Source organism: Eubalaena glacialis, chromosome 11, assembly GCF_028564815.1.
Source record: "Eubalaena glacialis isolate mEubGla1 chromosome 11, mEubGla1.1.hap2.+ XY, whole genome shotgun sequence".
In the NCBI taxonomy this organism is placed as follows: Eukaryota; Metazoa; Chordata; class Mammalia; order Artiodactyla; family Balaenidae; genus Eubalaena; species Eubalaena glacialis.
The window spans coordinates 20,281,908-20,308,996 of record NC_083726.1 but is presented as its reverse complement, the minus strand read 5'-3'; the positions used below and the strand labels follow the sequence as shown (position 1 = coordinate 20,308,996).

The following is a 27,089-nucleotide window of genomic DNA, read 5'->3' as shown; positions in this document are numbered from 1 at the left end:
TTCTCGAGTTTGAGGAATTAGAAGAGTGAGACAGTCCTCACAATGGTTAGGGTTACAGGCTTTTAAGTCAGATAGACCTGGATTCAAATTCTGCACCTCTGTTCATTAGCTGCATGACCTTGAGCTTCAGTCTCCTCATCCATGAAAAGGGGATGATACTTGAGCTTTGGTGTGAGGATTATTTAGATCAGAACAACACCACCTTTCAATAAATGATCATCATCAAGGAAGAATGACTTCATCCTCAAAAGGACAGTCCACTGAGACCCTTACTTTGAGACAGTGTGATTTCCTTTGACAGAAAGTCAGAATCATTTCAAAGGGAGATGCACAATATTTATTACATTATACATCTTAAAGTTACCCAGTGTAGAGTAAGACAAAAAAATTTTTTTTTCTACTCTTCTGGGTCCTCAGCTTGGGTCTCTGTCAACAAAAATCAGAAAAATAAACAGAAGTTTATTAATACGTATATCTCATAAATGCACGGGAGAAACTCAGGGATGAGTAACTCAAAGGGGTGGTAGAACTTGGGTGTATATAGCATTTTAACAAAGAAAAAATAAATTTGTATAGAAATGACAGGACAAAGGAAAGCATTTTAAGGCTTCCAAGGGCGGGAAACTGTATATATGTAATATATTGGGGGAAACTAACAGAGTGAAGTTTGTTTGGTGTCATCTCTGGGCTAACAGTCTAGAACCTTCTCCAGCAAAGGCAATTTATATTTTGTCTTTAGGCAGAAAGGAGGAGGGTAGAGAGAGCTTTTCCTGTTTTTGCTGCTCTTAATTGCCTTCGGCTCAAAACAGTATGTCAAAGAGTCATATTTGGGGGTGACATAATCTGGTTTCCTTCACCAGTAAGGTTGTTTTTCAGGATTTTTGCATTTCTTACCATATAAACTTTACTGTTCCAAGCAGTGGGTGTCATAAGATCTACAGTATTGGGACTTCCCTGGTGGTTCAGTGGCTAAGGCTCCGGGCTCCCAATGAGCCTGGGCTCAATCCCTGGTCAGGGAACTAGATCCCACGTGCCACAACTAAGACTTTGCATGCCATCACTAAAGACTAAGACCTGGCGCAGCCAAATAAATATTTAAAAGAAAAAATGGTGGCACAGTGGTTAAGAATCCGCCTGCCAATGCAGGGGACATGGGTTCGATCCCTGGTCCGGGAAGATACCACATGCCGTGGAGCAACTAAGTCCGTGCACCACAACTACTGAGCCTGTGCTCTAGAGCCTGCAAGCCACAACTACTGAGCCCACGTGCCACAACTACTGAAGCCCGTGTGCCTAGAGCCTGTGCTCCACAACAAGAGAAGTCACCGCAATGAGAAGCCTGTGCACAGCAACGAAGAGTAGCCCCCGCTGGCCACAACTAGAGAAAAACCTGCCTGCAGCAACAAAGACCCAACGCAGACAAAAATAAAATAAAATAAAGTATCCCTTGCTTAAAAAAAAAAAAAAAAGATCTATGGTATCAGAAGCTTTTTGAAAGGAAAGCAGCACTGTGCTCCTTAGGGCTGCTTGACACCATATGTATGTGTATGCAGTTAGTTACACTTATATACCTATATTAAATATATATATATGTATCCATACTTATTTTATTCTTTCTGCCTTTATAGTCAGACAACTCCTGTATGTTTGTGTTAAAAGTGATTAGCCAGTTGGATTAAGGGACTTACATAAGCAACAGAAAGATAAAATGATCAGGTGAATTCCATTTGATGTCGTAATTCCTCTGCCTCAGGGAGGGTTTTTTAAATCAGATCAGTTGTAGAGTAGGAAAGGGGAAGCAGGAGGGGATAGGGAAAGGCAAGCAAGACCAGGGAAGTTGGTGGGTTTTCAGAATGCAGAAACCTAAGTGGAGACCTACAATGGATCACTAAGGATGGCAACTTTTGTCATTTTTTTTAAAAGCTTAATTAAAAGCTTCTGCTTTATTGGATATGGTGGTCACTTCCCCACAGGCTCAGTGATTTCCTGAAATACAAGTCTGTCCATGTTCTTACTCTCCTCACTACCAAAACCAAAACCAAACAAATAAGGTTCTTTTTTCTTTTTGTACATTTTTAGTCTTTTTTTTTAAATTTTATTTATCTTTTTATACAGCAGGTTCTTATTAGTTATCCATTTTATACATATTAGTGTATACATGTCAATCCCAGTCTCCCAGTTCATCCCACCACCACCACCACCCACCCGCCACTTTCCCCCCTTGGTGTCCATACGTTCAAACAAATTAAGATTCTTAGCAGGGCTCAGGTGATGTGGCCTCTTTGCCCACCTCTCCATTCCCTGCCTTACACTAGCGTGCTTCTTTTTTTTTTTTTTTTTTTTAATGGTTTATTTATACATTTAGGCCACCGGCCATGTGGGATCTTAGTCCCTCTGGGCCAGGGATGGAACCCGTGTCCCCTGCAGTGGAAGCGTGGAGTCCTAACCACTGGACCACCATGGAAGTCCCCTAGGGTACTTCTCTAGGTCCAGAAAAACAGGCAATTCACCGTCTGTGCATTTTCTCCTGCTGTTTCCTTGGACTGGAATGCTAGTCTCACCTTTCTTTGCCTGAAGAGCAATGATTTACTTTAAAAACCTCTATCTGTCAGGAACACGCACCTGGCTCTTCATGCGAGCACTGGCCCCAGCCTCTCAGCTCTGTGCATATCTTTTTTTTTTTTAAATCTCATATTTATTTAATATTCCATACAATGTATTTTATTTTGACATGTCAGTCTCCTAGACCCCATGAAACTATTTAATCTTTGTATCCTGTCCCCTAGCAGGGTGTGACACTCAAGAAATGTTAATATGGCTAAAACGAAACCCACGTTTGGTTACCAATGACCAGTGACCTCACATACCTTGGGCTCAGAATCCCTAAACTACATCTCAAAATCACTGCGCCGGCCAGCGCCTTTAGAACACGAATCCCTTTTGCAGGGTTTGAAATGTATCAAGTCCCCATTACTCACCTTAGGTCATGGCTCCAAGCCTGGGCCAACCCTGATCCGTGAGAGAAAGAGAAACCTAACTTCTAGGAAAGCAGAGTCCGCTGTGTGGGGTGGAGGGGGAATTGGGGCGGGATGGGGGGGAAGCAGCACTGTGGGCAGCGCCGGGGCCGTCCAGGCTCGGCCAGAACTCACCCCCGGCCCTCGCAACCACCCGCCTCTACACTCCCTCGGTTTTCAGGTAGACACCATGCACGTGAGTGCCGCATCCGTGCCCCGTGTCCTGGCGAACGTCACCGAACACTTCTGCCCGGACCCCTGCAGCCGGGGCAGCAGCAGCCGTCGCAGCGCGGCGGGATGGGGTGGATGTCACCACGCGCCGGCGGCGGGACCACGGAGAGGAAGCCGTCGGGGTTCGAGGCCCGGCACCCCGGAAACCCCGAGGGAAAGAGGGGCCGGGAGGCGTTGACCCGTTTCCCCGGAGTTGCGCAAGAGCAAGGGCGGCCTGGCGGGCTGGGACCGTCTGGGCGGGCATTCCCGCCGCGGCCCCCGCCCGGAGGCCGAACCAAAAGCGAAAGGAGCCGGGCCCCCCCACCCCGCGGCCCCGCAGCCCCGGCGTCGCGTTCGCGGGGAGGTCGCCGCGCGCCTGCAAGTCGGCGGGGCCGTCGCTTTGTGACTTCACTCGTTTCGCAACAAGCCCGGGCAGCCCGCGCCCCACCCACCCCCGGACCGCCGCCTCGCCGTCCGCCGCCTCGCTCCGCTCTCCGCGCTTCCCCTCCCTCCGGGGCCGGGCCTGCCCCGCCGTCGCGGAGCCTCCCACCCGGCCGCCCGTGGCTGTTCGCGCCGTGGCCGCCGCGCCGCGGGTCGGCACGTGCGCGGCCCCCGCCTCCCAGCAGCGCGGAACAGCCCCCCTTTCCGGCCCCGCAGAGCGCAGCGCCCTCCTGGCGGCGGCGCGATGCTGTGCTTCCTGAGGGGAATGGCCTTCATCCCCTTCCTCCTGGTGACCTGGTCGTCCGCCGCCTTCATCATCTCCTACGTGGTCGCCGTGCTCTCCGGGCACGTCAACCCCTTCCTCCCCTACATCAGGTGAGGAGCCGGGTGGGAGGCAGGACGCGGGACGGGGCAGAGGCACCGCGGGGGAGCACTGCTGATGCGGAGGGAAGGGGTCCAGACCCAGCTGGGGCGTCTTGCGGAAAGATGGAGCACTGACGACCAGGAGGGCGTGCTCCTGGCAGTCCCGGGAGGTACAGGGAGGCAGGGGGTAGGAGCTGAGCAGTTCTGATTTTACCCCGAACACTGAGCAGAGTGGCATCAGGAGCCATCGAGGATGCACAGTAGAACTTTGAGACTGGGTATGGGACAGAATCTCTGGAAGACGCTTCTTTGGCGGTATTGGAACAAGGATGGATCCTGTTGGATGCCACTCATTGAGTGTGTAAGAGGCAGATCCAGGTGTACGCTAAAATAGCTCACATATTTCACTCCTGCTTCCAACGTCTTCGTGAAGTGGCTGTCTGGCTCATTTTTCTTGCAAGGAAACTAAGTTTAAGCTGATGTTGAAATTCATCAGTGTGACACTGATGTCACAGCTAAGAAATGGTGGAAGCAGAAGTCACACCCAGATTCATTCCCATGCCAGAAGCAACACCATGCTACTTTTGGTAGCGGTGTTTGGGAGCCACTTTAAGCTCTCTTGGATGGAGCTGCCCAAGATCCCTCTGGGTACTGGGCCTTCAAATTGTCAACAATTGGTGACATCTCTTGTGTTGTCATTATACCATTTTGTCTTTCATGAGTTTTGGCCTCTACCTTTAATTTTTTTTTTAAAATAAATTTATTTATTTATTTATTTATGGCTGTGTTGGGTCTTCGTGGCTATGCACGGGCTTTCTCTAGTCGTGGCGAGCGGAGGCTCCTCTTTGTTGCGGTGTGCGGGCTTCAGGAGTTGTGGCATGCAGGCTCAGTAGTTGTGGCTCACGGGCTCTAGAGCGCAGGCTCAGTAGTTGTGGTGCACGGGCTTAGTTGCTCTGCGGCATGTGGGATCTTCCCGGACCAGGGCTCGAACCCGTGTCCCCTGAATTGGCAGGGGGATTCTTAACCACTGCGCCACCAGGGCCTCTACCTTTCTTGAGAGTCACTTTATCAGTGCCCAGGACACGCGTCTGGATCCTCTTAGTGTGGCTCCCAGCTCTGCGCCTTGACTGTGGTAATGGCGTTCCTTAAACATTTGAAGAATCCATCCTTATCCAAGTGGTGTGACCGCTCTGGGTCTGTGTTGATTGGTGAGGGCATTATAAAGTTGGTGACACCCAAGGTTACTGCTTAATTATTGTAGGGTTTGTAGAGATTACAGAGATTGTAGAGCCTCTTCTTCTTGCAGCCATTCTGCCTGGTGAGCAATGCTCTATAATCTTTTTTGTAGGCGAGGAAGGGGAAACGAAGTGAAGCAAGAGGGGACTAGAGTTTGAAGATGCAAGGAAGCAAGTGATATGCAGAATAGTACACAGAAGCAACTCTGTAGTAATGGTGGTGGTTTTGCCCATGCAAGATGAGGCGTCCCATGCATCGAGGAGACTTTCCCATCAGGTGTGGTGCCCCCGCAGAAACCTCGGCTTGGTTTCTCATGGCTCGTCTCCGTCCCAAGTGCCATTGTCTTGCTTCTCTTGTATCTGAAGTGGGATAGATCCTCTTAGACTGATGTAAAAAGCAAGAGTTCACTCCCTGTAATGCTTTTTATTGAGAAAATAGCAGCTGTGTTTGTTGCCAGTTTGAAGGTCAGGGGCAGGTAGTATTTGGTACACATTGGCTAGGCGATCAGAGGCAGGGTTTGAGTCTTTGTAGAGGTGTCTGATGTAGTTGTGATTAATATCACCTCCAGGTGAGCTATTAGACATTCAGAAATGGGGAAATGAGCTGACAGGACCAACCACTTGTAAGATGCTCAAATCACAGACATTCCAAGGAAGAGGTTTTAAATTTAGCAAGGAAAGGAAACTTTCAGGAAAAAGTGGAGTAACAGGAGAAAAAGGCACGAGATTGTTCCCTTGTTGCCGGGAGCCTTCAGCCTACAAACACGTGATTGCTTGCCTAAGTGTGCCTGGGGCCTTTAGGTTGTCTGCTCTCTCTGCCTACATAAGTGGCTGGAGCCCTGGATTGCCTCTGCCGCCTTCTAGAAAACTAAGTCATTGAGGCCAGGGCAAGGGCAAGATTAGAAGGGCAAGTCTCTGGACGTGATGGGATTAACTCCAGATTTATCCATCTGGCCCAGACCGTACTTCTCTAACTCATCTCTGCTCTGATGCCTCCTCTTCTTCCTTACCCCCCACTCCCTCCACTTCCCTCCAGACTCCTTGGCCTCCTTCCTGGGTCTTGAGCATGTCAGGCACACCTCTTCCTCCTGGCCTTTGCACTGGCTATTACTCTGCCAGAATGTTCTTCCTCCAGATATCACCAGGCTTTCTTCCTTACCTCCTTCTTTGTTCAAATATTATCTCTGTGAGGCCTGCTCTGATGGCCCTATTTAACATTGCGCCCTAGTGCTCCTGACCCCCCCCATCCAGTCTTGTTCTCCATAGCACCTATTACCTTCTAACAAACTATATGATTTACTTATTTATTATGCTGATCATCTGTCTTCCTTTGCTGGAATGTAACATCCATGAAGGCTCCCGATATTTGTTGAATTAATATTTCTTGGGTGCTCAACTGTGTGAGTATTGTTATTCTTCCCTCCAGGGCAGGGCAGAGCCCTTTAGGGAAGGCTCGGTAAAGTCACTGGTGGTTGGTCAGTGATCTGGACATATTTAGGGTGAGCACGCTTTTACGCGAAGGCATTGTTCAGCCAATCTGATGTTCTGATGTTTTTTAACAACGCTGAACACTTTAAATAAGAGCCATTGCATTTTACAATTTTGTTTATTTATTTATCTTCCAGTTTTATTGAGCTATGATTGACATACAGCACTGTATAAGTTAAAGGTGTACAGCATCACGAATTGACTTACATACGTCATGAAATGATCATCGCAATAAGTTTAGTGACTACCCATCATCTCATATAGATATAAAATAAAAGCAAAAGAAAATATTTTTTCCTTGTGATGAGAACTCTTAAGAATCACTCTCTTAACATACGGCAGTGTTCATTATGTTACTCATGTTGTACATGACATCCCTAGCACCTCCTTGTCTTACAGCTGGAAGTTGGTACCTTTTGGATACCTTCATGTAACGTCCCCTCTCCCCACCCCCACTTCTGGTAACCACAAATCTGATCTTTTTCTGTTTGTTTTGGAAGTATAATTGACCTACAACACTTTGTTAGTTCCTGGTATACAACATAGTGATTCGGTATCTTTGTACACTAAAAAATGATCACCACTAGCCACTGCATTTTAAATAAGATCCAGAACTGTGGAAGGAGCTCTTTCCAGTAGGACAATCAGATTCAGCTTTCTTATCAGATATTTTCTGATAACATTGTTATTCCTCAGTATTTTGGACAAGTGGGCCTATAGCTCTTAGACACATGAAAATATGCTCAATCTCATGAATGGAATAAAAATTCAAATTAAAATTTTTGGGAATTCCCTGGTGGTCCAGTGGTTAGGACTCCAGGCGCTCACTGCCGAGGGCCTGGGTTCGATCCCTGGTTGGGGAACCAAAATCCCATAAGCTGCACAGCCCGGCTGAAAACAAAACAAAAGAAAAAAACTCACTTTTCATCTACTGGATTGGCAGAAACTCAAATGTTTGATAACACATTCTATTGGTGAGACTTTGGGGCAACAGGCTCCCGTACACTGCTGGTGGGAATGTAAAGTGATTCAATCTCTATGGAGGGACTTGGGCATTATTTATCAAAATGACACAAATACAATATCTAAAGTATATTCATAGCACGGCTTTTAATAACAAAAGGTTGGAAACAATACAAATGCCCATCAGTAGAGGACTGGCTTAATAAATGATTTACCCAAGAATATCTCAAACGAAAGCTCTTTTTACACAGAATACTCTCTTTAGAATTTCATTACATTGTTACATGGAAAAAAGCAAGATGCAAACAAAATATGCTACCATTGAGGAGGGGAATAATGTATATCTGTATTTGCTTGCATGAAGAAACTAATAAAAATGGTTTATCTGTGTATGATGGAGGGAGGTGGCCATGGTCAGCAAGACCCTAGCAGATGGAAAAAAAGGGTGGAAATAAGACTTTTCCTGCCACACTTTAAAAAAACTAATCTTTTAATTTTAAGATAATTATAGATTTACATGCAGTTATAAAAAAATAATACAGAAAGATCCCATGTATTTTTTTACCCAGTCTCTTCCAAAGGTAACATCTTCTAAACTTGCCATTAACGTTTTTTTTTGTTGTTGTTGTTTTTTTTAATTATTATTTATTTATTTATTTTGGCTGTGTTGGGTCTTCGTTTCTGTGTGAGGGCTTCCTCTAGTTGCGGCAAGCGGGGACCACTCTTCATCGCGGTGCGCGGGCCTCTCACTATCGTGGCCTCTCTTGTTGCGGAGCACAGGCTCCAGACACGCAGGCTCAGTAGTTGTGGCTCACGGGCCCAGTTGCTCCGCGGCATGTGGGATCTTCCCAGACCAGGGCTCGAACCCGTGTCCCCTGCATTAGCAGGCAGATTCTCAACCACTGCGCCACCAGGGAAGCCCTTAACTTTTTATATGAATTTATTTTTTAGGCAAATGGATGTTTCCTATCAGAAAATTAAATTAGAAGCATGGGGATTCAAACAGCCACCAAATTTAGCAAGTTGGAATAACATAGTGTGATGTTTCTGTATTACGAAACCATTAATGCAAGGATGTGAAAACCAAGGACAAATAAAAATCAACCTCAAAGCATTAGTTTAGATTTTTAGAGGGCCACGCTCATATTCTTTTTTTTTTTTTTTTAATTTTAGTTATTTATTTATTTTTGGCTGCATTGGGTCTTCGTTGCTGTGCGTGGGCTTTTCTTTAGTTACAGCGAGCGGGGGACACCCCTTGCCACAGTGTGTGGGCTTCTCATTGCTGTGGCTTCTCTTGTTGCGGAGCACGGGCTCTAGGCGTGTGGGCTTCAGTAGCTGCGGCACGTGGACTCAGTAGCTGCGGCTCTCGGCCTCTAGAGCACAGGCCCAGCAGTTGTGGCACACAGGCCCAGCAGTTGTGGCACACAGGCCCAGCCACTCTGCGGCATGTGGGATCCTCCCAGACCAGGGCTTGAACCTGCGTCCCCTGCATTGGCAGGTGGACTCCCAACCACTGTGCCACCAGGGAAGCCCCACGCTCATATTCTTAAGTACAATCATGCTTAATTTGTTATACTTTCTTAGATTTCTTCTCTGACCAAATCCCTCAGGCTATCTTAAATCACCTTTACTTATCAAATGCTCCCAGCTGATAGCCTTTCTTTTTTTATATCTTCTTCTTTGGCTTGTGTCTCCTGCTTCCAGAATATTCTTTGGCCCTTTAGTTTTAAAGTTTTGCCAATTCTGCATCCAGGTTGCTTTTCATTAGCCTAGACTCACTTTTTTGTGAAATGCTGTTTGCTTGATGGCTTGTGATCTCTGGCCATCCCTACTGTTCCTCCTCATGACCACACATCCTGCTCAGTGACTGATGGCAGAAAACTGGGTCACAAAGAATTAAGCCCCTTAAAAGGGGGGCCAAAATGGCATAGTGAACAAAGTTAAAAGAGGTTGGGGGCTTCCCTGGTGGTGCAGTGGTTGAGAATCTGCTTGCCAATGCAGGGGACACGGGTTTGAGCCCTGGTCCAGGAAGATCCCACATGCCGTGAAGCAACTAAGCCCGTGCGCCACAACTACTGAGCCTGCGCTCTACAGCCCATGCGCCACAACTACTGAGCTCTAGAGCCCGCAAGCCACAACTACTGAGCCCGCATGCTGCAACTACTGAAGCCCACGTGCCTAAAGCCCATGCTCCACAACAAGAGAAGCCACCGCAATGAGAAGCCCGCGCACCGCAATGAAGAGTAGCCCCCGCTCGCCACAACTAGAGAAAGCCTGCGTGCAGCAACGAAGACTCAACACAGCCAAAAATAAAATAAATTAATTAATTTAAAAAAAAAAAGAGGTTGGGTCTTTAACTCCAAAAATGAATCTAAAAATTATTTTATCTTTCATTTAGTTAACAATCACAAAATTTAGGTTATAATCACAACTATGTGCTATAATGAACAAAATTCATTAGAATGAACAAAATAAAATGAAAAGACAAAATTCCTATAATGAACAAAAATCTTAAAATGATTCAGGTGCTGATTTTTTAAGGGAGGGATACATACTTTTTCCAATACGGCTTTATGATTACAGGATGCAAAGTTCTTGATTTCACGTTTGTCTTTTTTAAAAAAAATTATTTATTTATTTTTGGCTGCATTGGGTCTTCGTTGCTTAGTTGTTCCGCTGCATGTGGGATCTTCCCAGACCAGGGCTCAAACCTGTGTCCCCTGCATTGGCAGGCAGATTCTTTTTTTTTTTTTTTTTTAATTTTATTTATTTATTTATTTATTTTTGGCTGTGTTGGGTCTTCGTTTCTGTGCGAGGGCTTTCTCTAGTTGCGGCAAGTGGGGGCCACTCTTCATCGCGGTGCGCAGGCCTCTCACTATCGTGGCCTCTCTTGTTGCGGAGCACAGGCTCCAGACACGCAGGCTCAGTAGTTGTGGCTCACGGGCCCAGTTGCTCCGCGGCATGTGGGATCTTCCCAGACCAGGGCTCGAACCCGTGTCCCCTGCATTAGCAGGCAGATTCTCAACCACTGCGCCACCAGGGAAGCCCTTAACTTTTTATATGAATTTATTTTTTAGGCAAATGGATGTTTCCTATCAGAAAATTAAATTAGAAGCATGGGGATTCAAACAGCCACCAAATTTAGCAAGTTGGAATAACATAGTGTGATGTTTCTGTATTACGAAACCATTAATGCAAGGATGTGAAAACCAAGGACAAATAAAAATCAACCTCAAAGCATTAGTTTAGATTTTTAGAGGGCCACGCTCATATTCTTTTTTTTTTTTTTTTTTAATTTTAGTTATTTATTTATTTTTGGCTGCATTGGGTCTTCGTTGCTGTGCGTGGGCTTTTCTTTAGTTACAGCGAGCGGGGGACACCCCTTGCCACAGTGTGTGGGCTTCTCATTGCTGTGGCTTCTCTTGTTGCGGAGCACGGGCTCTAGGCGTGTGGGCTTCAGTAGCTGCGGCACGTGGACTCAGTAGCTGCGGCTCTCGGCCTCTAGAGCACAGGCCCAGCAGTTGTGGCACACAGGCCCAGCAGTTGTGGCACACAGGCCCAGCCACTCTGCGGCATGTGGGATCCTCCCAGACCAGGGCTTGAACCTGCGTCCCCTGCATTGGCAGGTGGACTCCCAACCACTGTGCCACCAGGGAAGCCCCACGCTCATATTCTTAAGTACAATCATGCTTAATTTGTTATACTTTCTTAGATTTCTTCTCTGACCAAATCCCTCAGGCTATCTTAAATCACCTTTACTTATCAAATGCTCCCAGCTGATAGCCTTTCTTTTTTTATATCTTCTTCTTTGGCTTGTGTCTCCTGCTTCCAGAATATTCTTTGGCCCTTTAGTTTTAAAGTTTTGCCAATTCTGCATCCAGGTTGCTTTTCATTAGCCTAGACTCACTTTTTTGTGAAATGCTGTTTGCTTGATGGCTTGTGATCTCTGGCCATCCCTACTGTTCCTCCTCATGACCACACATCCTGCTCAGTGACTGATGGCAGAAAACTGGGTCACAAAGAATTAAGCCCCTTAAAAGGGGGGCCAAAATGGCATAGTGAACAAAGTTAAAAGAGGTTGGGGGCTTCCCTGGTGGTGCAGTGGTTGAGAATCTGCTTGCCAATGCAGGGGACACGGGTTTGAGCCCTGGTCCAGGAAGATCCCACATGCCGTGAAGCAACTAAGCCCGTGCGCCACAACTACTGAGCCTGCGCTCTACAGCCCATGCGCCACAACTACTGAGCTCTAGAGCCCGCAAGCCACAACTACTGAGCCCGCATGCTGCAACTACTGAAGCCCACGTGCCTAAAGCCCATGCTCCACAACAAGAGAAGCCACCGCAATGAGAAGCCCGCGCACCGCAATGAAGAGTAGCCCCCGCTCGCCACAACTAGAGAAAGCCTGCGTGCAGCAACGAAGACTCAACACAGCCAAAAATAAAATAAATTAATTAATTTAAAAAAAAAAAGAGGTTGGGTCTTTAACTCCAAAAATGAATCTAAAAATTATTTTATCTTTCATTTAGTTAACAATCACAAAATTTAGGTTATAATCACAACTATGTGCTATAATGAACAAAATTCATTAGAATGAACAAAATAAAATGAAAAGACAAAATTCCTATAATGAACAAAAATCTTAAAATGATTCAGGTGCTGATTTTTTAAGGGAGGGATACATACTTTTTCCAATACGGCTTTATGATTACAGGATGCAAAGTTCTTGATTTCACGTTTGTCTTTTTTAAAAAAAATTATTTATTTATTTTTGGCTGCATTGGGTCTTCGTTGCTTAGTTGTTCCGCTGCATGTGGGATCTTCCCAGACCAGGGCTCAAACCTGTGTCCCCTGCATTGGCAGGCAGATTCTTTTTTTTTTTTTTTTTTAATTTTATTTATTTATTTATTTATTTTTGGCTGTGTTGGGTCTTCGTTTCTGTGCGAGGGCTTTCTCTAGTTGCGGCAAGTGGGGGCCACTCTTCATCGCGGTGCGCAGGCCTCTCACTATCGCGGCCTCTCTTGTTGCGGAGCACAGGCTCCAGACGCGCAGGCTCAGCAATTGTGGCTCACGGGCCTAGTCGCTCCGCGGCATGTGGGATCTTCCCAGACCAGGGCTCGAACCCGTGTCCCCTGCATTGGCAGGCAGATTCTCAACCACTGCGCCACCAGGGAAGCCCGGCAGGCAGATTCTTAACCACTGCACCACCAGGGAAGTCCCACGTTTGTCTTTTGAAGGGGGATAGGAAGAGATTTATTTTATGTTTTATGACTTCAGTTTTCCCAATGACCGTTGTTAATCTATGTGTAGGGATGTGATCTTGTTTATTGTCAGTCAGTTGCACAGAATATAAGTAGAGATTCAGGGTTCACTGCTGCATCCCCAGTATGTATGACAGTGCCAGACACATAGTAGGTGCTTAGTAAATGCTGCGTGGATGCTGACTAAGATCATTTAGAGCAGAAGGGCCTGTTTTATTAATCTTTTCAGCCTCTCTTCAGTTGTTAGCTCATTCTGCCAGTGTTCACTGTTCATTAACTTTGGTTGTGATTCCAGCTGTTCTCCAGACCATTTCTGTTGACTTCATGAAAGTTTCCATGTTTTACAAGATTTGCACCCCCACTTTATAGTCAGTTTGACTGAAATTGTGAATACTTACAACATTTGATAATCATACTGAGAGGGAACATAGTGTGGTAGGTAAGGGAATGATTTTGGAGCAGACAGCTTTGGTTCAAATACAAGTCCGCCATGTGCCCCAGCTGTGGGAGTTTGGATATGTGACTTGACTTCTCTCTGCTTCTCTGTGGGTTAATAATAGCACCTCCCTGATGTATTCCCATGTGAACTCACTTAGAACTCATCAACGCCTTGGTCAAGAACATAAGTTCTCTGTGAGCATTTGCTATTTGTACTATCAAGAGACTGGTCCACATCGGTCTGGATAGATGCCAGCATTAAGAAGGAAAGGACATTTGGTTGAGGGCTAATTTTATAAGTAATCAGTCTGTGAATATAGCAGAAGCTTTCTTAACCAACCTTGACTTAATCCAATTGCTGTCTTAACTGATAATCTCATTCTCTGAAAAATACACTGATGGAAGCTGGGGGTCCCTGGGAACCACTCCCAGTGGTGGCTGCGCTCTGAGCTGCTCTGAGCTGCTTGTTCTCTTCTCTCACCTGTTTCTTTGTCCGCTTGGCAAATGCCAGCTGTGTTGGTTCCCAAATGTGTTTATGCCAGTTGTATTTTCTTTACTGTAATTGAGTGATTTAACTCAATATACAGAAACTGTTGGTCTGTGAATGCAGAAAGATAGTTGTAATTTCTGAGAGAACTCGGTTGAATGCTTTGGAAAGATTCAAGAGACGAGTTGTCAAAACTTGCAGTCTATTTAGTAGTTGTTATGACAAATGTAAAGATTTACAAAAACTGATGAAAAACTAGAAGGATTCTGAACTGAAATTGTTTCAAAAGTGTATTTAAGACTTCCCTCCACTTTTTTTTTAAACATTTATGCAGTTTCTTTTTTTAAAAATTAATTAATTTATTTTTGGCTGAGTTGGGTCTTCGTTGCTGCACGCGGGCTTTTCTCTAGTTGCGGCGAGCGGGGGCTACTCTTCGTTGCGGTGCGCAGGCTTCTCATTGCGGTGGCTTCTTTTGTTGCGGAGCACGGGCTCTAGGCGCCCGGGCTTCAGTAGTTGTGGCTCGTGGGCTCTAGAGCACAGGCTCAGTAGTTGTGGCGCTCGGGCTTAGTTGCTCCGCGGCATGTGGGATCTTCCCGGACCAGGGCTCGAACCCGTGTCCCCTGCACTGGCAGGCGATTCTTAACCACTGCGCCACCAGGGAAGCCCTCCATCCACTTTAAAGACACCAAAACTGGAAATGAGATGATTCAGAGTAGATGTGGTTTTTATGCCAGGAGGACATACAGTGGACTCGTACTCATGTAACAGCCTTGGCCCACATCAACACGTAGGCAAATGAATGTATGTACATTTGTATATTTGTGGTGTGTACATATCCGTATAATTTTTATTATTATTTTTTTTTAGTTGAAGTGTAGTTGATTTACAATGTTGTGTTAGTTTCAGGTGTATAGGAAAGTGATTCAGTTATACATATACCTATATCTCTATTTTTCAGATTCTTTTCCATTATAGGTTATTATTATAAGATATTAAATACAGTTCCTTGTGCTATACAGTAGATCCTTGTTATTTATCTATTTTATATATATTAGTGTGTATCTGTTCATCCCAAACTCCTAATTTATCCCTCGCCCCCCGAATCCATATAATTTTTGATGGCTTCCTGCTTAAACCAACTCTTCTGATTACTAACTACACTGAATTTCAGGCAATGGTGACTTTTGCTTTCCTGTTCAGCTGCAACAGTGGGATTCAGGATAATAAATAATAAGATAATGAGGTCTCTGTGTATAGAGTCACATATTCTGACATGATGTTAATGACATTTCAGTCTTTACAGTGCAGTGATTATTACCTCACAGTATCTCTAAGCCACAGTATCATAAGGACGAAAAGGCAGGCATGCCATTTAAAACTTTGAGCTAGAAAAGTGTTATCCTTGAAATGATAATTTATAGCTTAATATTTTTGTCAAAAAGCATTGCCCAAATTAGTTAATTCTACAAAAAACACAGTAAGAACATTGAAGATCCTAAACTTTTGCAGCTTGTAGCATTGTTTGGCTTCTGAGCCAACTGTAAATATATATAAGTTCTCCTCCATTTAAAGTTTTCATTGTCATTTAATTACATAAAATACTTATTTTTCTCACTGACTTAAACTTGTGAATGTTTTTCTTCTGCTAGTCCTACTTTTTTAAAAATTTATTTATTTATTTTGGCTACACTGGCTCTTCGTTGCTGCACGCGGGGCTTTCTCTAGTTGCGGTGAGCGGGGACTACTCTTCGTTGCGTTGCGCGGGCTTCTCATTGCGGTGGCTTCTCTTGTTGTGTGCAGAGCACGGGCTCTAGGCGCGCGGGCTTCAGTAGTTGTGGCATGTGGGCTCAGTAGTTGTGGCTCGCAGGCTCTAGAGCGCAGTCTCAGTAGTTGTGGCGCACGGGCTTAGTTGCTCCGAGGCATGTGGGATCTTCCCGGACCAGGGCTCGAACCCATGTCCCCTGCATTGGCAGGCGGATTCTTAACCACTGCGCCACCAGGGAAGCCCTAGTCCTACTTTTTAAAAGGCAGTAGAGTATCGCTCAGAAGTCTTGATGCAGGGCTGACAATTTTTAAACCTAAGTGCTCAATTTCAACTTAAAAAAGAGTGCTCCACTGAACAGTCCTCTTTCCCTGATAGTAATTGCATTTCAGTCCATCAAGAACATGCATTGTAGAGTCATAGCATGCCAAGGACAACTTACTAAAGTAATGGCTGCAGGAGGGATCACTGTTGTGAACCCGGTTGTAAGATAAACAGTTCTGTAAACTCACGTGGAAATGTTATCATATCATATCATATGTTACATTTTATGATATGTTATCATAAAAAGAAACAATATAGCACAGCAGAGGAGAGTTCTAAACTGTGTCCATTGAAATTAGACAGCTCTAGATGCATGGCTTGGCTTCCCCATTTACTATCTCTGTGAGCTTGGGCAAGTTTCTTTTCTAAGACTCAGTTTCTTCATCTTTAAGATGACGATAAGTACTTTCCTTATAATATTCTGAAGACCAAATAAGATGAAGGCAAGTGTAAGTACTGAGGAAATGTTTTTTTCCTTTTGTAATATTAGCAGCGATAGTCCAAGCAGGGATTGTTTTTTTTAGAGACTCCCCTCAGAAAAAATTTTGGAATCTGACCTCTTATGCCTCCCTCTTCATTACCATTCTGGTCCAAGCCACTGTCCTCTCTTGATAAACTACTGAAATCACTTCCTAAGTCTCCCTGGTCCACGCCTGCCCCTCCATCGTCTTTTTGCAACATCCTTTAAAAACATCAATCAACTTCATATCACTTCCCTGCTCTCAGCCCTCAGCGGCTTCCCATCACGTTTAGAGTAACAGTCAGAGTCCTTACCATGACCCATGGGGCTCTCCATGACCCCCTCGCCCATGTGCACACAGGTCCTTGCTTACTCCCCTCCAGCCACGCGTCCTTCCTTGCAGTTGCTCTAATATATTGCCACCTTCTGGCCTTTGACTTGGCTCTTGCCTCTGCTTGTAATTTTCCTGGCCCAAATATTCATTCAGATCTCTGTTCAAGGACCCTCCCCAGATTACCCTGTCTTGAGTGGGTGGCTCATCTGTCTCTCTCTGTCCTCTTATCCAGCTTGCCTCTTCTGCACAGCATTCATCACTCCTAGACGATTAAAAAAAAATTTTTTTTTTAATTTATTTATTTTTGGCTGCATTGGGTCTTCGTTGCTGTACGAGGGCTTCTCATTGCGGTGGCTTCTCATTGCGGTGGCTTCTCTTGTTGCAGAGCACGGGCTCTAGGCGCGCGGGCTTCAGTAGTTGTGGCACGCGGGCTTAGTTACTCCGCGGCATGTGGGATCTTCCTAGACCAGGGTTCGTACCCGTGTACCCTGCATTGGCAGGCGGATTCTTAACCACTGCGCCACCAGGGAAGTCCCACTCCTAGACAATTTTTATTGCCCCACACAGAATGTAATTCCACAAAGAAGGGGCTTTTTCTGTTTTACTTACCACTGCATTCACCCTGCTACAAAATTGCCTGTTACATAGAAGGCAATCAGTAACTATACGTTGAATCAATGAATCTTTGAATTTTTTTGTTAGATACTAAGCTTCTCGAAGGTAGTGAATTACCTTTTCATCTTTGTATCCTCATCACCCGACACAGTTCCCAACACATAGGAGATGCTTAACAGTATTTTTTTAATTTCTTTTTTACACTGAATTTAAAATTTATTTCATTATGGATACAAACATTGAAACTTTTTTTTCACAAGTCTTTAAGGACAACTTAATCTTGTTATTCTATCCATGAAACTAATAGCTGTTTTAAGATAACAATAATTTGATTTTCTGATTAATAAATTAATATAGGTATTTAAGAAATTAATTTCCTCTGAACAATCAACTTTGATTACAAAAATCTTTAGTTAAATTTTCTTAAAATGTTAAAACTACATGGAAGTAGTTTGACCTAGTGATGGCAGACCAGCTTGTTTCTCACTAAACTTCCTTTTTTAAATTTTTTAAATTAATTTTTATTGGAGTATAGCTGTTTTACAATGTTGTTTAACAGTATTTTTAAAATGTTGTATGAGTGAACAAAGAGGGAACTTGGGTTGATAGAGGGCAATTGCATGTGAATAGAGTGAGAAAAGAGCAAGTTGTTTGTATTTATGACTAGGATACTCTTTTTAAATTTAAAACTAGTTGAATATAATATTGTAGATCAACCACACCTCAAAAAAAAAATAGTTGATATAGCTATAGGGTACCTCCCACTCTAGAATAATCACTGAGTGAAGCTGCCAAAAAGTTAGCCCTAATAATTTAAAGTAATAAAATGGAATGACTTTTTTTTTTTTTTTTTTTGGCCACGTGGCTTGTGGGATCTTAGTTCCCCAGCCAGGGATTGAACCCTGGCCACAGCAGTGAAAGCGCCTATTCCTAACCACTGGACAACCAGGGAATTCCCTGGAATTACTTTTTATTATCATACTTATTTATTTTAAATAATATATTTAAATATGAAGACAAAGGAAGTAATGGTCTCCTTATACGGGTGCATTAAGTGTTTTTTGGTTCTGGGTCCTGACTAATCTTCCAAGCAATGGGCCTAGGATTTTAGGACAGTCTAATAAACCTGTTTGGACATGCAGATAATTTTGCATACTGCCAGCATCTCAGTCCCCCCAGTAAACCATGACCCCAGGCTTTAGAGTAATGGAATCACGTGTATCCAATGATTTAAAGAACAGTATTCGACCAAGCTTATATTATCATGCATGTCTTTTTTTAAAAAATTTTTTAATTTAATTTAATTTAAATTTTTTATACAGCAGGTTCTTACTAGTTATCCATTTTATACACATCAGTGTGTACATGTCAATCCCAATCTCCCAATTCATCACATCACCCCCCACCTCACCCCCCCGCTGCTTTCCCCCCTTGGTGTCCATATGTTTGTTCTCTGCATCTGTGTCTCTATTTCAGTCCTGCAAACCAGTTCATCTGTACCATTTTTCTAGGTTCCACATATATGTGTTAATATACGATTTTTGTTTTTCTCTTTCTGACTTACTTTACTCTGTATGACAGTCTCTAGGTCCATCCACATCTCTACAAATGACCCAATTTTGTTCCTTTTTATGGCTGAGTAATATTCCATTGTATATATGTGCCACATCTTCTTTATCCATTCGTCTGTCGATGGGCATTTAGGTTGCTTCCATGACCTGGCTATTGTAAATAGCGCTGCAATGAACATTGGGGTGCATGTGTCTTTTTGAATTATGGTTTTCTCTGGGTACATGCCCAGTAGTGGGATTGCTGGGTCATATGGTAATTCTATTTTTCGTTTTTTAAGGAACCTCCATACTGTTCTCCATAGTGGCTGTATCAATTTACATTCCCACCAACAGTGCAAGAGGGTTCCCTTTTCTCCACACCCTCTCCAGCATTTGTTGTTTGTAGATTTTCTGATGATGCCCATTCTAACTGGTGTGAGGTGATACCTTATTGTAGTTTTGATTTGCATTTCTCTAATACTTAGTGAAGTTGAGCAGCTTTTCATGTGATTCTTGGCCATCTGTATGTCTTCTTTGGAGAAATGTCTATTTAGGTCTTCTGCCCATTTTTGGATTGGGTAGTTTGTTTCTTTAATATTGAGCTGCATGAGCTGTTTATATATTTTGGATATTAATCCTTTGTCAGTTGATTCGTTTGCAAATACTTTCTCCCATTCTGAGGCTTGTCTTTTCATCTTGCTTGTAGTTTCCTTTGCTTTGCAAAAGCATTTAAGTTTCATTAGGTCCCATTTGTTTATTTTTGTTTTATTTCCATTACTCTAGGAGATGGATCAAAAAAGATCTTGCTGCGATTTATGTCAAAGAGCGTTCTTCCTATGCTTTCCTCTAAGAGTTTTATAGTGTCCGGTCTTACATTTAGGTCTTTAATCCATTTTGAGTTTATTTTTGTGTATGGTGTTAGGGAGTGTTCTAATTTCATTCTTTTACATGTAGCTGTCCAGTTTTCCCAGTACCACTTATTGAAGAGGCTGTCCTTTCTCCATTGTATATTCTTGCCTCCTTTGTCATAGATTAGTTGACCATAGGTGCGTGGGTTTATCTCTGGGCTTTCTATCCTGTTCCATTGATCTATATTTCTGTTTTTGTGCCAGTACCATATTGTCTTGATTACTGTAGGTTTGTAGTATAGTCTGAAGTCAGGGAGTCTGATTCCTCCAGCTCCATTTTTTTCCTTCAAGACTGCTTTGGTGGGACTTCCCTGGTGGCGCAGTGGTTAAGAATCCGCCTGCCAATGTAGGGGACACGGGTTCAAGCCCTGGTCCGGGAAGATCCTACATGCTGTGGAGCAACTAAGCCTGTGTGCCACAACTACTGAGCCTGTGCTCTAGAGCCCACGAGCCACAACTACTGAGCCTGCATGCCACAACTACTGCAGCCCACGTGCCTAGACCTCATGCTCCAGAACAAGAGAAGCCACTGCAATGAGAAGCCCACACATCGCAACAAAGAGTAGCCCCCGCTCACCGCAACTAGAGAAAGCCTGCGCACAGCAACGAAGACCAAAAAATAAATAAATAAATTTATTAAAAATAAAAAAGAAAGTTAAAAAAAAAGTGCTTTGGCTATTCGGGGTCTTTTGTGTCTCCATACAAATTTTAAGATTTTTTGTTCTAGTTCTGTAAAAAATGCCACTGGTAATTTGATAGGGATTGCATTGAATCTGTAGATTGCTTTGGGTAGTATAGTTATTTTCACAATATTGATTCTTCCAATCAAAGAACATGGTATATCTCTCCATCTGTTTGTGTCATCTTTGATTTCTTTCATCAGTGTCTCATAGTTTTCTGAGTACAGGTCTTTTACCTCCTTAGGTAGGTTTATTCCTAGGTATTTTATTCTTTTTGTTGCAATGGTGAATGGGATTGTTTCCTTAAGTTTTCTTTCTGATCTTTCGTTGTTAATGTATAGGAATGCAAGAGATTTCTGTGCATTAATTTTGCATCTGTAAATTTATCAAATTCATTGATTAGCTCTAGTAGTTTTCTGGTGGCATCTTTAGGATTCTCTATGTATAGTATCACGTCATCTACAAACAGTGACAGTTTTATGTCCTCTTTTCCAGTTTGGATTCCTTTTATTTCTTTTTCTTCTCTGATTGCCGTGGCTAGGACTTCCAAAACTATGTTGAATAATAGTGGTGAGAGTGGACATCCTTGTCTTGTTCCTGATCTTAGAGGAAATGCTTTCAGTTTTTCACCATTGAGAATGATGTTTGCTGTGGGTTTGTCATATATGGCTTTTATTATGTTGAGGTAGTTTCCCTCTATGCCCACTTTCTGGAGAGTTTTTATCATAAATGAGTGTTGAATTTTGTCAAAAGCTTTTTCTGCATCTATTGAGATGATCATATGGTTTTTCTTCTTCAATTTGTTAATATGGTGTATCACCTTGATTGATTTGCGTATATTGAAGAATCCTTGCATCACTGGGATAAATCCCACTTGATCATGGTGTATGATCCTTTTACTGTGTTGATGGATTCTGTTTGCTAGTATTTTCTTGAGGATTTTTGCATCTATATTCATCAGTGATATTACTCTGTAATTTTCTTTTTTTGTAGTATCTTTGTCTGGTTTTGGTATCAGGGTGATGGTGGCCTCATAGAATGAGTTTGGGAGTGTTCCTTCCTCTGCAATTTTTTGGAAGCGTTTGAGAAGGTTGGGTGTTAGCTCTTCTCTAAATGTTTCATAGAATTCACCCGTGACGCCATCTGGTCCTGGACTTTTGTTTGTTGGAATATTTTTAATCACAGTTTCAATTTCATTACTTGTGATTCGTCTTTTCATATTTTCTATTTCTTCCTGGTTCAGCCTTGGAAGTTTATACCTTTCTAAGAATTTGTCCATTTCTTCCAGGTTGTCCATTTTATTGGCATAGAGTTGCTTGTAGTAGTCTCTTAGGATGCTTTGTATTTCTGCGATGTCCATTGTAACAACTTCTTTTTCATTTCTAATTTTACTGATTTGAGTCCTCTCCCTCTTTTTATGATGAGTCTGGCTAATAGTTTATCAGTTTTGTTTAACTTCTCAAAGAACCAGCTTTTAGTTTTATTGATGTATGCTATTGCTATCTTTGTTTCTATTTCATTTATTTCTGCTCTGATCTTTATGATTTCTTTCCTTCTGCTAACTTTGGGTTTTGTTTGTTCTTCTTTCTCTAGTTCCTTTAGGTGTAAGGTTTGAGATTTTTTGATTTTGAGATTTGAAAATTTGAGATTTTTCTTGTTTCTTGAGGTAGACTTGTATTGCTATAAACTTCCCTCTTAGAACTGCTTTTGCTGCATCCCGTAGGTTTTGGATTGCCGTGTTTTCGTTGTCATTTGTCTCTAGGTATTTTTTGATTTCCTCTTTGATTTCTTCAGTGACCTCTTGGTTATTTAGTAACGTATTTTTTAGCCTCCATGTGTTTGTGTTTTTTACATTTTTTCCCCTGTAGTTGATTTCTAATCTCATAGCGTTGTGGTCAGAAAAGATGCTTGATATGATTTCAATTTTCTTAAATTTACCGAGGCTTGATTTGTGACCCAAGATGTGATCTATCCTGGATAATATTCTGTGTGCACTTGGGAAGAAAGTGTAATCTCCTGTTTTTGGATGGAATGTCCTATAAATATCAATTAAATCTATCTGGTCTATTGTGTCATTTAAAGCTTGTGTTTCCTTATTAATTTTCTGTCTGGATGATCTGTCCATTGGTGTAAGTGAGGTGTTAAAGTCCCCCACTATTATTGTGTTACTGTCGATTTCCTCTTTTATAGCTGTTAGTGGTTGCCTTATGTATTGAGGTGCTCCTATGTGTTGGGTTCATATATATCTATAATTGTTATGTCTTCTTCTTGGATTGATCCCTTGATCATCCAAGGTAGTGTCCTTCCTTGTCTCTTTATTCTTTATTCTTTATTTTAAATTCTTTTTTATTTATTTATTTTATTCTTTATTTTAAATATTCTTTATTTTAAAGTCTGTTTTAAAGTCTTTATTTTAAAGTCTGTTTTATCTGATATGAGTATTGCTACTCCAGCTTTCTTTTGATTTCCATTTGCATGGAATATCTTTTTCCATCCCCTCACTTTCAGTCTGTATGTGTCCCTAGGTCTGAAATGGGTCTCTTGTAGACAGCATATAGATGGGTCTTGTTTTCGTATCCATTCAGCGAGCCTGTGTCTTTTGGTTGGAGCATTTAATCCATTCACGTTTAAGGTAATTATTGATATGTATGTTCCTATGACCATTTTCTTAATTGTTTTGGGGTTTTTTTGTAGGTCCTTTTCTTCTCTTGTGTTTCCCACTTAGAGAAGTTCCTTTAGCATTTGTTGTAGAGCTGGTTTGGTGGTGCTGTATTCTCTTAGCTTTTCTTTGTCTGTAAAGCTTTTGATTTCTCATCGAATCTGAATGAGATCCTTGCCGGTAGAGTAATCTTGGTTGTAGGTTCTTCCCTTTCATCACTTTAAGTATATCATGCCACTCCCTTCTGGCTTGTAGAATTTCTGCTGAGAAATCAGCTGTTAACCTTATTGGAGTTCCCTTGTATGTTATTTGTCGTTTTTCCCTTGCTGCTTTCAATAATTTTTCTTTGTCTTTAATTTTTGCCAATTTGATTACTATGTGTCTCGGCGTTTCTCTCCTTGGGTTTATCCTGTATGGGACTTGCTGCGCTCCCTGGACTTGGGTGGCTATTTCCTTTCCCACGATAGGGAAGTTTTCAACGATAATCTCTTCAAATATTTTCTCGGGTCCTTTCTCTCTCTCTTCTCCTTCTGGGACCCCTATAATGCGAATGTGGTTGCGTTTAATGTTGTCCCAGAGGTCTCTTAGGCTGTCTTCATTCCTTTTCATTCTATTTTCTTTATTCTGTTCCGCAGCAGTGAATTCCACCATTCTGTCTTCCAGGTCACTTATCTGTTCTTCTGCCTCAGTTATTCTGCTATTGATTCCTTCTAGTGTATTTTTCATTTCAGTTACTGTATTGTTCATCTCTGTTCTTTAATTCTTCTAGGTCTTTGTTAAACATTTCTTGCATCTTCTCGGTCTTGCCTCCATTCTTTTTCTGAGGTCCTGATCATCTTCACTATCATTTTTCTGAATTCTTTTTCTGGAAGGTTGCCTATCTCCACTTCATTCAGTTGTTTTTATGGGGTTTTATCTTGTTCCTTCATCTGGTACATAGCCCTCTGCCTTTTTATTCTGTCTTTCTGTGAATGTGGTTTTCCTTCCACAGGCTGCAGAATTGTTGTTCTTCTTGCTTCTGCTGTCTGCCCTCTGGTGGATGAGGCTATCTAAGAGGCTTGTGCAAGCTTCCTGATGGGAGGGACTGGTGGTGGGTAGAGCTGACTGTTGCTCTGGTGGGCAGAGCTCAGTAAAACTTTGATCTGCTTGTCTGCTGATGGGTGGGGCTGGGTTTCCTCCCTGTTGGTTGTTTGGCCTGAGGCAACCCAGCACTGGAGCCTACCCGACTCTTGGTGGAGCTAATGGTGGACTCTGGGAGGGCTCACGCCAAGGAGTACTTCCCAGAACTTCTGCTGCCAGTGTCCTTGTCCTCATGGTGAGCCACAGCCACCCCCCACCTCTGCAGGAGGCCCTCCAACACTAGCAGGTAGGTCTGGTTCAGTCTCCTGTGGGGTCACTGCTCCTTCCTCTGGAGTCACTGCTCCTTCCCCTGGGTCCTGATGCACACACTACTTTGTGTGTGCCCCCCAAGAGTGGAGTCTCTGTTTCCCCCAGTCTTGTCAAAGTCCTGCAATCAAATCCCACTAGGCTTCAAAGTCTGATTCTCTAGGAATTCCTCCTCCCGTTGCCAGACCCCCAGGTTGGGAAGCCTGACGTGGGGCTCAGAACCTTCACTCCAGTGGGTGGACTTCTGTGGTATAATTGTTCTCCAGTCTGTGAGTCACCCACCCAGCAGTTATGGGATTTGATTGTATTGTGATTGCACCCCTTCTACCATCGCATTGCAGCTTCTCCTTTGTCTTTGGATGTGGGGTGTCTTTTTTGGTGAGTTCCAGTGTCTTCCTGTCGATGATTGTTCAGCAGTTAGTTGTGATTCCGCTGCTCTCGCAAGAGGGAGTGAGCACACGTCCCTCTACTCCACCATCTTGAACCAATGCACGTCTTATTTGTATTGTTTTTATCCCTTTGAGCACCAAGTGATTATGAAGTGGCTTAACATCATAAATTAGTTCGGAGAAAGGTGTTAGATAAACAGCTTGGAATTTTCCGTGATGAACAAAACTTGTAGAAATCTAAACACAGTAAATATAGTTGTAAACTGATTTCCTAGGCACAAGTGTGTACACATAAGAGCCTCAACAGCTTCTAAGCCACATGCAAATGAACAGTTAGTTCCTATCCCCCTGTACAGTTTCCAGGAAGTGCCTCATTTAGTAGGAGGCAAGTGAGGAGGTGGATGGATCTGGGCCAGGGCTTTAAGCCATGTGATACAGAATGATGTCATGGGAGTTGGGTAAGGGGACTACTTCTGCCAAACTGGGAGGCAAATGCTTTGGCATGGCATTCATTCTCCATTTTCCTGAATCAGGTGCCCAAGTACAGCTGTGCCAACCAAATCCTACTACCTCTGCCTACCAAATCCTACTACCTCTGCCTTTGCACAGTATGATCATTTACTGTGAGCTTAAAAATCGTAAAATAAAAAGAGGCTACCAACAGGTTCCCTTGGTACCCCCTTGGTGTTATGCTCATCTGGATTCCAGTGTCAGGTGGAAGATGTGATAACAGTATTTACTTATGATGTAAAATAATAGCTTGGAGACCAAAAGAAAGACTGAAAAGAACACTTTAAGGTAAGAGAGGCTTTCATATATATATATATATGAAAAAATATATACATGTATTATTTTTAAAGAAAAGCACTTGTTAACATTTAAGAATCTCCCTCCATGTGACTTCAAGCTACCAGGACAGAGCCACTCCCCCACCCCGCCCCCCAACACACACACACACACACACACACACACACACCCCCTTAATATTCTCCTCAGCTCTTCCGCTGAAGAATTTAACCTTCATGACAATGTTATCCCAAAAAGTGGGTTCACCTCTTGGTAGGTGTCAAGCCAGAAGACACAACCAAGCCAAACAGTGGAAGAAGGAAGGATTTATTACTTGCAGCAAGTAAGGAGAACACCAGGGATCTTTCCCAAAGCAGAGTCTCCCCAAACAGCAACACTGGGGACGCTTTAAGCTAGGTTACCTGCATACTCATGAAGGGGCTTGAACAGAGGAGAATTCAGTATAGAATTGGGGCAAAGGTCGACAATGTCCAAGCTTTAGTCAGTTGATGTCACGAGGATCAGAAAAGGTCAACATTTTCATCCCTTAGGTTCTAGTCGATCTGGTGGATGAGCCCTCCAGAGGGGTTTAAATTCTGTGAAACAGTTCCAGAAAGTGCTTCAGGCTAATCTTTACCATTGAAACAGAACTGGGAGTCTTTACAACTGATTTATTATCTTTGCTATTGTTACTCACCTTGTCTGGTAACAATTGTTTGTTCCTTTGTTCCCTTAAGATCATTACTGCTGAGACCTGTTCAAGGGCAAGCATTGCAGCCAGGCTTAGATCACCAGATGGTTTAGGGCTAAATGGCTTCTCTAATGTCAAAAAGCTATATCTGGTTCTTTTCCTCCAGGGCCCCCCTACCCTATCTGCTTACAATGACAGACTGCTTTGGGAACTTTCTCTTCCCCAGAACTGCCTGATCACACCACATCAATGATCGGAGCACCTCCAGTTTGTTTTTGGTAGCATTTCCCCCGTGTCTGCTCACTGGTCAAGGTCCACAGTTTATCATGGTTGACAGTGGGGCAGAAGCTCCGATTCCTCTTTTAAGTGGTGATGCCTCATTCCAACTTTCACAAAGTAACCTGGGTGATATTTGTCAAAGCTGATCCTGTGGTGATGGATGCCATCCGCGTTACCCAGGCCTCCGGGTGCTTCCGACGTTTGATGATGCAGCCATGGCATGACTGCATGGCACATGGCCCCTAAGTTTCTGGGTCTTCCTTAGTCAGCATGGCATGTCAGTGGCTGAGATGAAAGAGGGAGTCTTCTGTTTGTATTAACAATAGTAGGCAACCACTACTATCCTTAAAAGTTCTTAGAAGTGGCCAC

The 27,089-nt window shown here is 43.2% G+C and overlaps 1 protein-coding gene and 1 pseudogene across 1 annotated transcript in view; one reads left to right on the top strand and one right to left on the bottom strand.

Moving 5' to 3' along the window:
- The first annotated feature begins 3,451 nt into the window (after positions 1-3,451).
- The window catches only part of DRAM1 (DNA damage regulated autophagy modulator 1), a 48,844-nt gene continuing 25,206 nt past the window's right edge, over positions 3,452-27,089 (top strand). The window contains exon 1 of the mRNA XM_061205102.1: positions 3,452-4,040. Coding sequence (XP_061061085.1) covers positions 3,910-4,040 — 131 coding nt within the window. The 5' untranslated portion in view covers positions 3,452-3,909. The remainder of the gene's footprint in view (positions 4,041-27,089) is intronic.
- On the bottom strand, positions 6,706-26,997 carry LOC133101287 (large ribosomal subunit protein uL15-like; annotated as a pseudogene).